Here is a 16647-nt window from a genome sequence, read left to right as displayed (position 1 = left end):
TTGCTCAGGGTGTGAGGGCACAGGCGGGTGTGGGGATACTCACGAGTCCCCGGCTGAGTGCCTGTACGCTGGAGTTCACCCTAGTGGACAAGAGGGTCGCCTCCCTCCGCCTTAGGGTTGGAGGGGGGAAAACTCTGACTGTTGTTTGTGCATACGCACCAAACAAGAGTTCAGAGTATTCAGCCTTCTTGGATACCTTGCATGGGGTCCTGTATGGGGCGCCGGCAGGGGATTCCATAGTCTTGCTGGGGGACTTCAACGCGCACGTGGGCAATGACAGTGATACTTGGACTGGCGTGATTGGGAGGAACGGTCTCCCTGATCTGATCCTGAGTGGTGGATTGTTATTGGACTTCTGTGCTAGTCACGGACTTGCGATAACAAACACCATGTTCAAGCATAAGGATGCTCATAGGTGTACCTGGTACCAGAGCACCCTAGGCCAAAGATCAATGATCGATTTTGTAATCGTATCAGCTGATCTGAGGCCGTATGTTTTGGACACTCGGGTGAAGAGAGGGGCTGAACTGTCAACTGATCACCATCTGGTGGTGAGTTGGGTTAGATGGCGGGGGAACCTCTGGACAGACCTGGCAAACCCAAGCGTGTAGTGCGGGTGAACTGGGAACGTGTGGAGGAGTCCTCTGTCCGGAAGGACTTCAACTCCCACCTCCGGCGGGACTTCTCTGCCATCCCTGTGGAGGTTGGGGACATTGAACAGGAATGGGCAATGTTCAAAGCCTCTATTGCTAAAGCTGCAGCTGCGAGCTGTGGCCAGAAGGTCTTAGGTGCCTCAAGGGGCGGTAACCCTCGAACACCCTGGTGGACAGTGGTGGTCAGGGAAGCCGTCCGACTGAAGAAGGAGTCCTACCGGGGTATGTTATCCCAGGGGACTCCGGAGGCAGTTGCAAGGTACCGACGGGCCCGAAGGGCAGCGGCCGTGGCTGTGGACGAGGCTAAGCAGAGGGTGTGGGAGCAGTTCGGGGAATCCATGGAGAAGGACTATCGGGCGGCACCAAAGCTGTTCTGGAAGACCATACGGCACCTCAGGAGGGGGAAGCAGGGAACCATCCAAGCTGTGTACGGCAAGGATGGGACTTTGCTGACTTCAAGTGAGGAAGTCGTAGGGCGTTGGAAAGAGCACTTTGAGGAACTCCTGAACCCAAATACATCAGACACACCCTCCCTGATAGGAGCAGGGCCTGAGGATGATGGGGGATCGACGTCGATCTCTCGGAGTGAAGTCACTGAGGTAGTTGGACAACTCCACAGTGGCAAAGCTCCGGGGGTTGACGAGATCCGTCCAGAAATGCTGAAGGCTCTGGGTGTTGATGGGCTGTCTTGGTTGATACGCCTTTTCAACATTGCGTGGAAGTCTGGGACAGTGCCGAGGGAGTGGCAGACTGGGGTGGTGGTTCCCCTTTTCAAAAAGGGGGACCAGAGGGTGTGTGCTAATTACGGGGCTATCACACTACTCAGCCTCCCTGGGAAAGTTTACGCCAAGGTACTGGAAAGGAGGGTCCGGCCGATAGTCGAACCTCAGATTCAAGAGGAGCAATGTGGATTCCGTCCTGGTCGTGGAACAACTGACCAACTCTTTACGCTTGCGGGAATCCTGGAGAGGGCCTGGGAGTATGCCTATCCAGTCTACATGTGTTTTGTGGATTTGGAGAAGGCGTATGACCGCATCCCCCGGGAGATCTTGTGGGAGGTGCTGAGGGAGTACGGAGTGAGGGGAACCCTGCTGAGGGCCATCCAATCTCTGTACAACCAAAGCGAGAGTTGTGTCCGGGTGCTTGGATGTAAGTCGGATCCGTTTCCAGTGGGGGTTGGTCTCCGCCAGAGCTGCGCTCTGTCACCTATCCTGTTTGTGATTTTCATGGACATGATTTCTAGGCGGAGTCGTGGCCATGGCGAAGAGGGTATACGTCTCGGGGGGCTAAAGGTTGCGTCACTGCTGTTTGCAGATGATGTGGTCCTGATGGCACCTTCGGTTCGTGACCTTCAGCTCTCACTGGATCGGTTCGCAGCCGAGTGTTCAGCGGCTGGAATGAGGATCAGCATCTCCAAATCTGAGGCCATGGTTCTCAGCAGGAAACCGATGGTTTGTACAGTCCGGGTAGGGGACAAGACTCTGTCCCAGGTGGAGGAGTTTAAGTATCTCGGGGTCTTGTTCACGAGTGAGGGAAAGATGGAGAAGGAAATCAGCCGGAGAATCGGAGCAGCTGGGGCAGTATTGCAGTCTCTCTGCCGCACTGTTGTGACGAAACGAGAGCTGAGCCAGAAGGCAAAGCTCTCGGTCTACCGAGCTATCTACATTCCTACTCTCACCTATGGTCATGAAGTGTGGGTAATGACCGAAAGAATAAGATCGCGGATACAAGCGGCCGAAATGAGTTTCCTCAGAAGGGTGACCATCTCCCTTAGAGATAGGGTGAGAAGTGCAGTCACCCGAGAGAGACTCGGAGTAGAGCCGCTGCTCCTTCGCTTGGAAAGGAGCCAGCTTAGGTGGTTCGGGCATCTCGTGCGGATGCCTCACGAGCGTCTCCCTAGGGAGGTCCTTGTTGCACGTCCCACTGGGAGGAGGCCCCGCGGCAGGCCAAGGACCAGATGGGGGGATTACATCTCCTCTCTGGCCTGGGAACGCTTCGGGATTCCCCAGGAGGAAGTCGCAAATGTTGCTCTGGAGAGGGAAGTCTGGGGGTCTTTGCTCGAGCTGCTGTCCCCGCGACCCGATTCCGGATAAGCGGTTGAAGATGGATGGATGGAGAAAAAATCCCGATTTTGTGACACTTAAAAAAAAATCCTGACTTTTTGACACTTAAAAAAAAAAAAGACTTTGCGACACTTACAAAAAATCCCGACGTGTTGACACTTAGAAAAAATCCAGACTTTTGGACACTTCCAAAAAAAACAGACTTTTGGACAGTTTGAAAAAATCCCGACTTTTAGACATTTAGAAAAAAATCCAGATTTTTAGAAACATAGAAATAGTCCTGACTTTGTGACACTAACAAAAAAAAACAGACTTTTGGACACTTACATAAAAAAACAGACTTTTGGACACAGAAAAAAAACTGACTTTTTGAGATTTAGAAAAAATCCAGACTATTTGACACTTGGAAAAAAAAAAGACTTGACACTTGGGGAAAAAACCTGACTTTGTGACAATTAGAAACAATCCTGACTTTTTGACACTTATAAAAAATCCCAATTTTTCGACACAGAAAAAAATCAGACTTTTGGACACTTGGAAAAAAATCCAGATTTTTTTGACACTTTGAAAAAAAAACTGACTTTTTGACATTTAGAAAAAATCCAGACTTTTTGACATTTAGAAAAAATCCAGACTTTTTGACACTTAAAAAAAAATCTTGACTTTTTGACACTTGGAAAAAATCAAGACTTTTTGACACTTAGAAAAGTCCAGACTTTTTGACACTTAGAAAAAATCCCGACTTTTTGACACTTAGGAAAAAAAAATACTTTGTGACACGGAAAAAATCCCGCCTTTTTGACATTTGGAAAAAAATCTGACTTTTGGACTTAAATTGCGCAATTAATTTTCTCTCACTCCCATTTCTTCTTTTTGCATTTTTTAAAGCTTTGCTTAGAACCTTTTGAAGTTCCAAAAGTGAAACATTTTAATTCTTGCTGTTTTTCAACTGGTCTTAAAATTTTGATTAGGAGTGTATATTGTCCAATTATTCTTAAATAAGAGTGTCAATCACAAAACAATACAAATATTGACAATGTGCAAGTAATAGGTATGGGTATTGCCAGTACTGGTCTTGTATTTACCTGCAGTACAATTTACAGTATGTCCCGCCTGTAGCTACCAGATCAAAGTCATTGATTGTTTTTCCTCTGTGGTGGATTTGTAGGTGCTGAAGAAAGAGTGATGTCAGATATCTTCCTGCTGAGGTCAGAGTGGCTCCATCATCACGGCGAAGGCTTCCATCATGGCTACTTCTGGCCCAAAGACTGGACCAAGTGAACTCTAAAGGAAACACACCAAGCGTCCAAAGCATGTAGTGTAGTTCTTACCTTAGGCTAGGGTCTGCGTTTTCCCCTCAAAGCTTCATGTTTTTGGTTTGCATTTGTGTAGCGAGGTCTATTGTGAGTCCATGACAAGAAGGTGACAGAGAAGTAGAAAAAGTAACACAGCGACATGGTCCTCCACATTACCCCTTATTCCACTTCCTGTCTGTGCTTCCTGGACGGCTTGTCATGGAGCCTGGTGTTCCCCTGCTACTGGCTCCTGGATCAGCTCCTGGCCTCCTGTGTGGCGACCTCGCTGGAGAAACGCCGGCGCTCTCGGGATCCGTGCTCCCTCCTGACTCTCTGCGTGTTGTTCATGGCGCCACTTTACTTGCTCCTCCTCCTCACCTCGCTGCCTTTCGCTCTGCTGGGCTTCATCATCTGGGCACCTCTGCAGGCCGTCCGCCAGCCCTACCTGTACACCTATAGCAGGTATAAAATCCTTTCATTTTCTCAAAAATCGATAGTGTGCCTTATAACCCGGTGCGCCTAATGTACGGAATACTTTTGGTTGTGCTTACCGACCTCAAAGCAATTTTTTTTGTACATGGTGTAATAAGTGTGACCAGTAGATGGCAGTCAAACATAAGAGATAGGTGTAGACTGCAATATGAGGCCAGTAAACAACACCAAAACTTCAAATGTTCCATTGAGAATATAGAACATTACACGTGGCACTCAAAAATCTGTCAAAATGTTTTAGTGCGACTTTGGTAAGCTATGAAGTTATTACTTATATCTGTCAGTAAACTCGCCATGAAAGCGCTAAAACATACCGGTGTAGTGAGTTTACATTATTTACCCAAGGAATTTTAGTTATTAGAGTTCCGGTGGGACCGTTTTTCACGGGACACATTTCCGGCGGATGAGGAGATGCTGCTCCGTTATTGATTGAAGTAAAGTCTGAATGTCATTAAAACAGTTAGTTCCATCTTTTGACACTTCTTCCACTCCCGTCCTTGCACGCTACACCGCTACAACAAAGATGACAGGGAGAAGACGCTGTCGAAAGTGAGTCACGTAAATAAAACCGCCCACAAAATGGCGCATCCGGAAGCGACTGTCAGAAAGCGGCTTGAAGATGATCTGTAAAACATCATCAATGCAACATTTTGACCAAAGAACCACCATTACATGTTATGTAGGCCACAAGGAAGTGTTTCACATTTAGAAAAAAATAAAAAATTAATATGACTCCTTTAATGCGCCCTATAATCCGGTGCGCCTCATATATGAAAAAGATCGAAAATAGACCATTCATCGGTGGTGCGCCTTATAATCCGGTGCGCCCCATGGTCCGGAAAATACGGTACTCCTCGCAAATAGTTTTTTTTTTGTTTTTTTTTACTCCACAACGATTCGCTCCTTATTTCCACGCTGGTCTGTTGAGTTATATTGGGACCCTTTTTTTTGTCAAAAGGCGAATGAACTAAGAAAAGGCGCACATGCTGAAGTGTTGAGACGTGACTCTCCCTGTGCAGTCAGTGTAGCGAATGGCTCGGCCTCCGCAACAATTGTTCGCCCTGCTTTCTTGCCTGCAGGTGCCGCAATCAAGCCTTCGTACACAAAGACATGGTTCGCACGCAGGCATACCTGGCTTGATTTAATAGTTTGTAAATCAAAAAGTTTACATAACGAGGGAATTTGTAAATCGAGGTTCCACTGTATACCAACAAAATTAGCAAAAAACGCTAACATTCTAACGGTAGAATGCTAGCAATTGGCTAACATTAGCATATAGGGTTGTGCGATATTGAGGATATATAATATAAATAATATAAGTTTGTCGGATGATAGACTTTAATACTAATATTATATCATGGTAATGCAGGTTGATGACATATTTTAGCTTTGTCCCGCAAATTTGACAGTAACAAGAGAACAAATGCAATGTAGTGTCCTCGCCAGAGAACAAGCGGCTAACATCCCTCCACAGTGCAGCTTTTATATTACCGAGCCTCGCCTCCTTGGTGGCAAATAAAGTACGTTTTGTAAAAGTATCATGACTGGAGGACAAGAAGTATCTTAACATGCTACACTACACTCTGTAGGAGGATTCTAAATGTTGTACGTTAACAAGAGTTGGCAGATCAATACAAGTATCAACAGTAACCTTCCAAGTAAACTATCAGTATATGGTTGATTAGATTGAAGTATTTTGTTATCGCAAAATAGTTGTTTGTCGTTTTGTTATTGTTTACAAACTCAGGAAGTAAGGGGCAATGGTAGTATTTGTTGTTGTTTGGATATTTATTGATCTGAACATTGGTATTACCAATACTGCCCTTGTAACTACTAGGTATTGGCTCGATACCCACATTTGTAGTATTGCCCAAAATTAATGTAAAGATTTGAAACAACAGAAGAATAAGTGCTTATTACATTTTAACAGAAGAGTAGTTAGAACCATGTTACAATATATATATATATATATATATATATATATATATATATATATATATATATATATATATATATATATATATATATATATATATATATATATATATATATATATATATAAGTGAAGTGAATTATATTTGTATAGCCCTTTTTCTCTAGTGACTCAAAGTGCTTTACATAGTGAAACCCAATATCTAAGTTACATTTAAACCAGTGTGGGTGGCACTGGGAGCAGGTGGGTAAAGTGTCTTGCCCAAGGACACAACGGCAGTGACTAGGATGGCGGGAGCGGGGATCGAACCTGGACCCTCAAGTTGCTGGCACAGCCACTCTACAAGCCGAGCTATACCGCCCCATATCATATATGGGGCGGTATAGCTCCATATACTGTACATATAATATTCACAGTAAATTAAAAAGGAGATTTATATTTATATCTCCAAAACAAAATGACGTCTCTCAGCTAGCATAAATTGTTAAGAATATTCCTGCGTTAGAATCACTATTAGCCACAACAGGTACGAGCATCTAGATCACGATGCTCGTACCTGTTGTGGCTGATAATGATTCTAACACAGGAATATTCTGGTGTCAAACTCAAAGCCCAGGGCCAGACCTGGCCCGCGACATCATTTTATCTGGCCCGCAAACACCTGGAAATAATATGTGTCAATAAAGTACTTCATATCTTCTCACTAAATGTAATTGATTGTTTTAATTTTGACAGAAAAAATATATGTACCGCTTGAAATTGCATGTCTTTTAAACTTTAAAAGTATCCAATATTGCAACAAATATTAAAATGTATTATCATAATTTCCAAAAAAAATTTGTCTAAATAAAAATAAAAACTTAAATATCTGCTTGACTTATGATTTTACAGCAAACTACCCATCAAATTAATAAAAATGACAATGCATGTTATGGTATTCTTTACAGCATATTACTGTAAATTGGAAAAAAACTACAATTTTTTTTGCGTTAAAACTCTGTTGACTGAGCTGCCATATTTCTGTAAATGGAAAGACGGTACATTTGTTTTTACGGAAGAAAAACTGTGAGCTAAATTGCCAGAATAAAAAAAGAACTTGTACTGTTTTTCCATTAACAATATAATGTTGTAAAAACCAATGTAAAATTTAACAGTAAAATTCTGGCAACTAAGCTGCCAGTTTTTTCCTTAAACCCCCCCAAAAAACAGGGGTACTGTTTTTCCATTTACTGTAAAATGTTTTTTAAAAAAAACACAAAAAAACCCACTGTATTTTACAGTAACATTTTGTAAATGGAAAGTTTTAACTGTAAAATCGACAGTCTACTTAAAACAATTTATATAATTAATAATGAAATCCAGAGGCAAATTCATACATTATTCGCTGTTACAAGCGGCCCTCTGCTGGCAGCCATAACTGCCATGTGGCCCTCAATGAAAACCAGTTTGACATCCCTGAGCAAGATCAACAATATTATTTGCCCATGTGGCAAAAAATAAATAATAATAAATAAAAAAAATAAAAAATAATCACTGTCAGTTAAGATGTAACTGAGAACACATAAATGATATAAATATGTCAAAAAGGTTCCTGAAAATGTTCTGCAAGGACACTATGTTTGTGGCAACTATATGTAATGATCAACACATCCCCTTAGTTCAGGGGTCGGCAACCCGCGGCTCTAGAGCCGCATGCGGCTCTTTAGCGCCGCCCTAGTGGCTCTCTGGAGATTTTTCAAAAATGTATGAAGAATGGAAAAAGATGAGGGGGAAAAAAAATAAATTTGTTTGTTTTAGTATGGTTTCTGTAGGAGGACAAACATGACACAAACCTCCGTAATTGTTATAAATCACACTGTTTACATTAAATATGCTTCACTGATTCAAGTATTTGGCGAGCGCCGTTTTGTCCTACTTATTTTGGCGGTCCTTGAACTCACCGTATAGTCTGTTTACATGCATAACTTTCTCCGACTTTCTAGGACGTGTTTTATGCCACTTCTTTTTCTGTCTCATTTTGTCCACCACACTTTTAACGTTGTGCATGAGTGCACAAAGGTGAGTTTTGTTGATGTTATTGACTTGTGTGAAGTGCTAATCAGACATATTTGGTCACTGCATGACTGCAAGCTAATCGATGCTAACATGCTATTTAGGCTAACTATATGTACATATTGCATCATTATGCCTAATTTGTAGCTATATTTGAGCTAATTTAGTTTCCTTTAAGTCCTCTTAATTAAATTTATATCTCATGACACATGTAATATGGCTTTTAATTTTTTGCGGCTCCAGACAGATTTGTTTTTGTTTTTTTGGTCCAATATGGCTCTTTCAACATTTTGGGTTGCCGACCCCTGCCTTAGTTGAAAACATATTTTCATTACATTTCTGGTCTTCTATAAACTTACTTTCCATGATTTTTACTCAGCTTTCTGTCGGATGTTGCTAACCGTTGCCTGGTTTTGCTGAACTTCGGTGATGAAGTTGGAACAATTTCTCTTGTGGATCATTGAAGTTTGTCTAAGTCATAGCCAATGTTTGGTGCTTTGTCAGGGTTCACACTTGCGCTCAAGTGGGGCAAAAGGCACTAGACTCCACTTACATGTGGAGCAAGACTAATCTCTGAGATGTAAACTGCATCATATTATCAGAGTCGACGCCCCAAAGTTTGTTTAAACCAGTTCGAAAACGACAAGTGTGAATTAGGGTTGTACGGTATACCGGTACTAATAAAGTACCGCGGTACAAATGAATAAAAAAACGGTACTATACTGCCTTTCAAAAATACCGGTACTTTTTTTCATCTGCATGCTGCCATGCGGCGGTGACATAAAGAGCTGAGGAGCATGTAGACTGTGTCAGCGGGCACACACTCACAGAGCGCACAAGGAGAAACAGTGTGGAGAGGAAAAATGGCAAATAAAGACAATTCTACTTGTTAATAAAGAGGGTGCGTGAAGCACAATATGAAGGTATTTGGGCTTCAAAACTATCAATAAAGTTGACGTTTTAAATGTGGAACCGCCTACCTCCAAGCTTTGCTTTAAAACATGCTTTGCCAAAGGTGAAAAGGCAGTATTAAAACCGTTTCAAACTTGGATTATCATTTAAATAACAATCATTCAGACCTGCAAAAGGAGTTTTAGCTCCCCTGTTGTGCACATACAGATATGTGGATGTGCACACAGCTGTTTGGTTTGAAGCCAAATGTTAGTCCAGTCAAGTTGCCGGGGCAGCAGCCTACTTCCCTCTCCCCGGCTTCTTCGTCCAGCTACTCCCAGGGGAACCGAAAGCGTTCCCAGGCCTGCTGAGAGACATGGTCTCTCCACCATGTCCTGGGTCTTTCCCATGGCCTCCTACCGGTCTGACATGCCCTGAATACCTCCCCAGAGAGGCGTCCTGGGGCATCCTGACCAGATGCCCGATGCCTTCATCTGGCTCCTGTCAACGTATAGGAACATCAACTTTACCCCGAGCTCCTCCCGACATGACAGAGCTTCTCACCCCATCTCTAAGTGAGAGGAAACTCATTTTGGCCGCTTGTATCGGCGATCTTTGTCCTTTCGGTCACAACCCAAAGCTCATGACAGGATAGTAACGTAGATCGACTGGTAAATCAAAAGCTTGCCTTACCTCTTCATCAAGACGGGCAGATGCAGAGTCCGCGTCACTCCAGTCGATCCAACTGTCGATCTCACAATCTTTTTCTCTCGCTTAGGAACAAGACACCAATGTACTTAAACTCCTCCACTTGGGGCAGGATCTCAGAGATGACACTCCATCCCTAACTTTGTCACTTTTAGGTTTGGTACTCCCAAATAATATATTGCCAAAATTGTTAGGAATCGAGTATCACTTTGCATCGAGAATCGATTCTGAATCGAATCGTCACCCCAAGATTTGGAATCTAATCAAATCCTGTTTTGTTGTAAGTTTCATGTCCCTAGTTATTATCATTGTCAAAGCAAACTGGTTGACGCACATCTGGGCCAATTTTGGGCGAGTCCTACCATAGGCCCACCCAAGAAGAGCGGTGGCACGGCATGCGGTGTGTCCAACAGGGTGCAACAGTTGGGCATAAGGCTTCAACTATTATTAGGTAAATTGGTTAATTTGATTAGAATAAAAAGCTTTGATTTATATTCTGTTGCTTTGATTAATTGTTTCAGTCAGTCTCAGTCATTCCTATGACTGTCAAGTCGTCGGGGAGATAACTGCGATAAAGAAGCAGCCAGTCTGTGCCAGTTCCCCCTTATTGGCCGTCAATAGCTCTAGGGTCAACAGGTCCGTCCATGTCTTGATGTTGTCTGTCCAGGATTTTTGTGGTCTTCCTGGCTTTCTTCCACCCTCTAGTGTGCCCTGCATGATGGTCTTGCACAGGGTGTTGTGGCGGTATGTGTGGCCGAACCAAGCTAATGTCCTTCTTTTGACTGTTGATTAATTGTTTAATGAATGTTGAATAAAAATTCATAAAAATATTTGTGCTCTCTCTTTTCCAGACCAGACACACACCAGACTGAGCAGGGCGAGACTGAGTCAGGGTTTGTTGGGGCAAAAGAGTGGAGACCTCAGGGCAAGAGCTTCTGTTTCTGCAGTGCCAATGTCTGCCTGCTGCCTGACTCCCTGGCCAGGTTCAACAACCTGTCCAACACCCACAGGAGAGCACGGGAAGTGGGGAAAAGGATCCGCAACGGTGCCTGTCGGCCTCAGATTAAAATCTACATCGATTCACCCACCAACACTTCTATCAGGTATCTTCTGGCTTCTTCTGACTATATTTGGCTTGTTCAGGACAATGATGCTACCGGAAAAGGCAGCAAGGAGCTTCCAGAGCATTTGTTTTATTTTTGCGCGATTGCGGTAATGTTCACGCTTGTGTCTTTAGTCTGTTTTTGTCTACATTTGAGATCAAGCGAGGTGCACTACACTGGAGTTTGATTGCAAGCGGACTGATCTAATGTACACTACCGTTCAAAAGTTTGGGGTCACATTGAAATGTCCTTATTTTTGAAGGAAAAGCACTGTACTTTTCAATGAAGATAACTTTAACCTAGTCTTAACTTTAAAGAAATACACTCTATACATTGCTAATGTGGTAAATGACTATTCTAGCTGCAAATGTCTGGTTTTTGGTGCAATATCTACATAGGTGTATAGAGGCCCATTTCCAGCAACTATCACTCCAGTGTTCTAATGGTACAATGTGTTTGCTCATTGGCTCAGAAGGCTAATTGATGATTAGAAAACCCTTGTGCAATCATGTTCACACATCTGAAAACAGTTTAGCTTGTTACAGAAGCTACAAAACTGACCTTCCTTTGAGCAGATTGAGTTTCTGGAGCATCACATTTGTGGGGTCAATTAAACGCTCAAAATGGCCAGAAAAAGAGAACTTTCATCTGAAACTCGACAGTCTATTGTTGTTCTTAGAAATGAAGGCTATTCCACAAAATTGTTTGGGTGACCCCAAACTTTCGAACGGTAGTGTATGTGACTTGCATTCAGCGCTGACACATAACAAGGACATCATCTGGTGTCGATAAAATTAACTACAATATTGAGACCGCATGACCTGGCAACTAAATATCGTCCTCCGCCACATCAATGTAACATGGCACTATTGTGGTTATACCATTAGCTCACAGCAATATGCAAATGATCATCAACGCATATAATGACCCCGGACGGACCGCGGCGCAAAGCTAACATGCTAATGCTAGCAGAACAACAGGCTAGGAGATTAGTTTATCCTATCTGCATAGTACGGACACATATGGCACACACTTGCTCTTGGTCATTAACTCTCGTACTCTGAACATCACTTGTTGAAAAAAGGACCAATATTGGACTGGACTGTGTCAAAAACGTGTCTCATATAGCGATACCAACAACTGGAAGACACTGCAATATCATTAACGAGACTTCACGTGAGCAGAGGAAAAGCTCAGACTTTTTTGCGGATGGGAAGTGTACTGTTCAGATTGTTTTGCCTCTCCTACGAGCGGGCTTCTTCAGTTAAAGCTCACGAACAAGTCCGGTTTAAACAGATGGCACTGGATCACATGTTTTTATCCTTTAATTTGCTTGTCTGCATTTTAACAGCCTGCTTCCCCAATTCTTTTATAAATCAACATATAATGCAATATATAAACTAGTGCATTCTTCACTGCACTGAAGAGCTTACGCCATAGTGTTTTTCTGGGTATTGGGTGTTTGAGCTTCCACATGTACCAACGACTTGATGCTGTTTAAGTGTCATCCACATATTTGTACTAATTAATGACTTAGTGTTCATGTGTCAAACAAATATTTGCACCAATGACTTGGTGCTGTTCATGTATCACACACATATGTCTGTGTTCAATGACTTGATGTTATTCATGTGTCATCCACATACACTACCGTTCAAAAGTTTGGGGTCACCCAAACAATTTTGTGGAATAGCCTTCATTTCTAAGAACAAGAATAGACTGTCGAGTTTCAGATGAAAGTTCTCTTTTTCTGGCCATTTTGAGCGTTTAATTGACCCCACAAATGTGATGCTCCAGAAACTCAATCTGCTCAAAGGAAGATCAGTATTGTAGCTTCTGTAATGAGCTAAACTGTTTTCAGATGTGTGAACATGATTGCACAAGGATTTTCTAATCATCAATTAGCCTTCTGAGCCAATGAGCAAACACATTGTACCTTTAGAACACTGGAGTGATAGTTGCTGGAAATGGGCCTCTATACACCTATGTAGATATTGCACCAAAAACCAGAAATTTGCAGCTAGAATAGTCATTTACCACATTAGCAATGTATAGAGTGTATTTCTTTAAAGTTAAGACTAGTTTAAAGTTATCTTCATTGAAAAGTACAGTGCTTTTCCTTCAAAAATAAGGACATTTCAATGTGACCCCAAACTTTTGAACGGCAGTGTATTTGTACCAATGACTCGGGGCCTGATCTACAGTACTAAGAACAAAATACCACACGCTAAACAGCGTGTACAAACTATAAAACCGTGAGTACTATTACTGGGTGCGTTGTGTGTTGTGGCACCTGATTCACACCAAGACATGGGATGCATTTCGCAGAAAGCCGAAACAAGGGATTTATTGAACAAGTCTTTTTATGAAATGCAGGATGTGGAAGTATCAAACGTAAGGTCTCAATCAATAAACATGATTCTCTCCCATCCGGGGTTCTCAAACTTTCTCAATTCACACTCCCTTCAATGTCCCAGGGACTTGCCTATAAACAAGATAAATATAATATCAGTAAACATTTCACCAGTAATGTCATTAATGGGGAAATAGTGGATGTCTTAGCTTACCACCTGATGCACCTGCCTTGACACAGAGGAGAGACTGACCTGAATGAGGCAGTGTTAAGAAGAGTTGGTAGCTGGGCCCCACCCGGCCGCACAGCTGGTGGCACTTCAGGCTGATTGAGTAGGTACAGCGGTACGTACCGCCCCTCGATGATGCGGCCTAGGCTGGGGCATTGTCCTCCGTGTTCCACTCTGCCTCCATGCCCTGGCTCCTCCCCTGTGAGGTGCCTACCTGTCAGGCGGTGTGTGAGCGAGACTCCACAGTGTGTTCTACTACGATTGCATGTGCAATTGATAAATGGTGGAGACCGCCTTATTTAAATGAGCTTAGTGTGTGTATAATAAAGGGCTTTCACTCCATCATTTACTGCACATCTATGTTATCCTACCTGTGGCGTTTTGTTATGTATTCAAACAAGCTGCAGACATCTACCACTTTTTATGGGCAATTTCAGGGCGCGTTCCAGGGTTTACTGTAATTGCAAGCCTGTGATAACGCATTTACTTTTCTTTAAAATTTTGGGATCTACTGTAAACACCCAAAGATCAACTGGTTTCAATGTTTTGGTGATCCCTGGTATGAAATATCATATGAAAATTCAAGAGTCTAATTAAAATCATGAACAGATTGAGGAAAACCATGTCAACAAACAAACATTTATTATCACCCTTTTTGCTTATGTTTTTGGATCCAAGTCAATACACTAACTTGTGTGTTAATGTATGTCATTCTTTCTCTTTTTGTCATTCAATCATTAGTGCCACATCTTTCAGCAGTCTGGCCGCAGGATTTCGTCGTACATCCTCCGTGGACCAGCGACCGGACCATACACACACCGTTAATGGTCCATCAGAAACTGAAACTGAGCCTCTCACTGAGTGTCCGATTCACCCCTCAGGTGCAACAGGCTGCCCATTTCATCCATCTGCAGGAGTGCAGGGATCCTCTGGATGTCCCCTTCACCAAGATGCTGAAGAGACCAAAGTGGATTGCCCCCTCCATCCTGTGGAAACTAACAGCAGCTCAGACTGTCCTTTACATACTTTGGCCGATACCCCAGACTGTCCTTTGCATTGTTTGAATAACGCTCCAGACTGTCATATTCATCCTGTGGCTGATGCCCCAAGCTGTCCTTTGCATTCTGTGGCTGATGCTCCAGACTGTCCTATGCATTCTGTGGCCGATGCCCCGGGCTGTCCTTTGCATTATGTGGCCGATGCCTCGGGCTGTCCTTTGCATTATGTGGCCGATGCCCCTGGCTGTCCTTTGCATTCTGTGGCCGATGCCCCAAGCTGTCCTTTACATTCTGTGGGCGATGCTCCAGCCGGTCCTATGCACTCCGCAGGAGCTCAGAGCGGTCTCAGCAATCATGGCTGCTCAATGCATGGGAAAGAGAAAAAAGAGAAAACCGCCGCTAACTGCCCACTTCACACATCAGGGGTTCAGATCAGCATCAGTGCCCCAGAGCCAGAACCCCAAGAGGAGGTGACAGAAACAGGTAACCATCAGTCAAGGGAGCCTGCAGGCGGCGACGTGGGCAGCATGACCGCCTCAAAAGAATCTCTTGCTCGATACCATGGAGGCGATGGTGTAGGAGTGATCTCCTCGAACAACACACTCTCTCATGTGCCTCGCACTTCAATATTTAAGCGCCCCGGTAGGAAGCGTCGCCACGGAGATGAGACGTTCGACCATGAGATTTCTGCCTTCTTCCCTGCCAACTTGGATTTCCTTGCCCTGCAGGAAGTTTTTGACCATGGTTCGACAACTCGACTGCGGCAACAGTTGCACCGATACTTCCCCTATGTGCTGAGTGATGTCGGGCGGTACGGCTGGAAAGGTTGCGGTTCCAGTTTCAAATTCCTGAACAGTGGCCTGATGCTGGCAAGTCGATACCCAATCCTGGATGCATGCTATGAGTGCTACCCCAATGGAAGAGGAGAGGATGCACTAGCAGCCAAAGGAGCACTTTTTGCCAAGGTTAGAGCATTCTACTTTTACCTTTATAAATAAATATGAACGTATATAAATGTATAGCGCTTTTCTACCTTCAAGGTACTCAAAGCGCTTTGACAGTATTTCCACATTCACCCATTCACACACACATTCACACACTGATGGCGGGAGCTGCCATGCAAGGCGCTAACCAGCAGCCATCAGGAGAAAGGGTGAAGTGTCTTGCCCAAGGACACAACGGATGTGACTAGGATGGTAGAAGGTGGTGATTGAACCCCAGTAACCAGCAACCCTCCGATTGCTGGCACGGCCACTCTACCAACTTCGCCACGCCGTCCCTACCTTTGATGGACTGATTGTATTCTGTGCATGCTTCCTTATCTTGATTTTGTAGATCAGAACACCTCACTTCTTTCTGTTCGTATTTTGTATAATTTAGAATCTACAAACACTACTGCTAGTGGTCATTTTAAATGTATCCTTCCCAATTTCCAGCAGTGCACTGGACTGATCAAACAAACAACCAAGTTTCTAGGTTGTTGTCACAGCATGTATGCAGCATATGGTGGCATTGTTTTGAACACACACAAAACACCCATAACTAAGGCAGGCAGGACTTTAAGTAGAAACTCAAAAATGTTACCGGGCCATTCCACCCAATCAATGCCGTTTGCTTGATCAAAATATACTTCAATGTCTGTCTTTTTTGAGCTCTAAATTTGATAATACACATATTCAACTACTCAAAATGTGAATTGGTCCATGTTAGACAACTTTATTTAATTTTTGTTCAGTTGAGTAACAGGACTGAAAGTAGCAGGGATGAGTTTTTGTACAGCCAATAAAGTGTTTAGGTCAGACCTGGGCAAATTAAGGCCCGGGGGCCGCATGTGGCTCGTTAAGCTTTTCAATCTGGCCCGCCGGACATTCCCAAAT

At 43.5% G+C, this 16647-nt stretch overlaps 1 protein-coding gene across 4 annotated transcripts in view; it reads left to right on the top strand.

Annotated features, from left to right (window-relative positions):
• Positions 1–16647, top strand: part of smpd3 (sphingomyelin phosphodiesterase 3) — a 118364-nt gene that overhangs the window by 43338 nt on the left and 58379 nt on the right. For 3 of the 4 annotated variants that reach the window (XR_009821321.1, XM_062022415.1, XM_062022414.1), the window contains 3 exons: positions 3885–4473; positions 10939–11190; positions 14514–15735. Coding sequence is in view for 3 of the 4 variants with exons in the window: in XM_062022415.1 (XP_061878399.1) it covers positions 4172–4473; positions 10939–11190; positions 14514–15735 (1776 nt within the window). In the remaining variant the exon portion in view is untranslated. Of the gene's footprint in view, positions 1–3884; positions 4474–8412; positions 8495–10938; positions 11191–14513; positions 15736–16647 lie in introns of those variants that run through there. The other variant, XM_062022416.1, reaches the window with a different exon arrangement.

This window comes from Entelurus aequoreus, linkage group LG16 (genome assembly GCF_033978785.1).
Source record: "Entelurus aequoreus isolate RoL-2023_Sb linkage group LG16, RoL_Eaeq_v1.1, whole genome shotgun sequence".
Lineage (NCBI taxonomy): Eukaryota > Metazoa > Chordata > Actinopteri > Syngnathiformes > Syngnathidae > Entelurus > Entelurus aequoreus.
The sequence above is the reverse complement of the archived record's forward strand: the minus strand, read 5'-3'. Positions and strand labels throughout refer to the sequence as shown.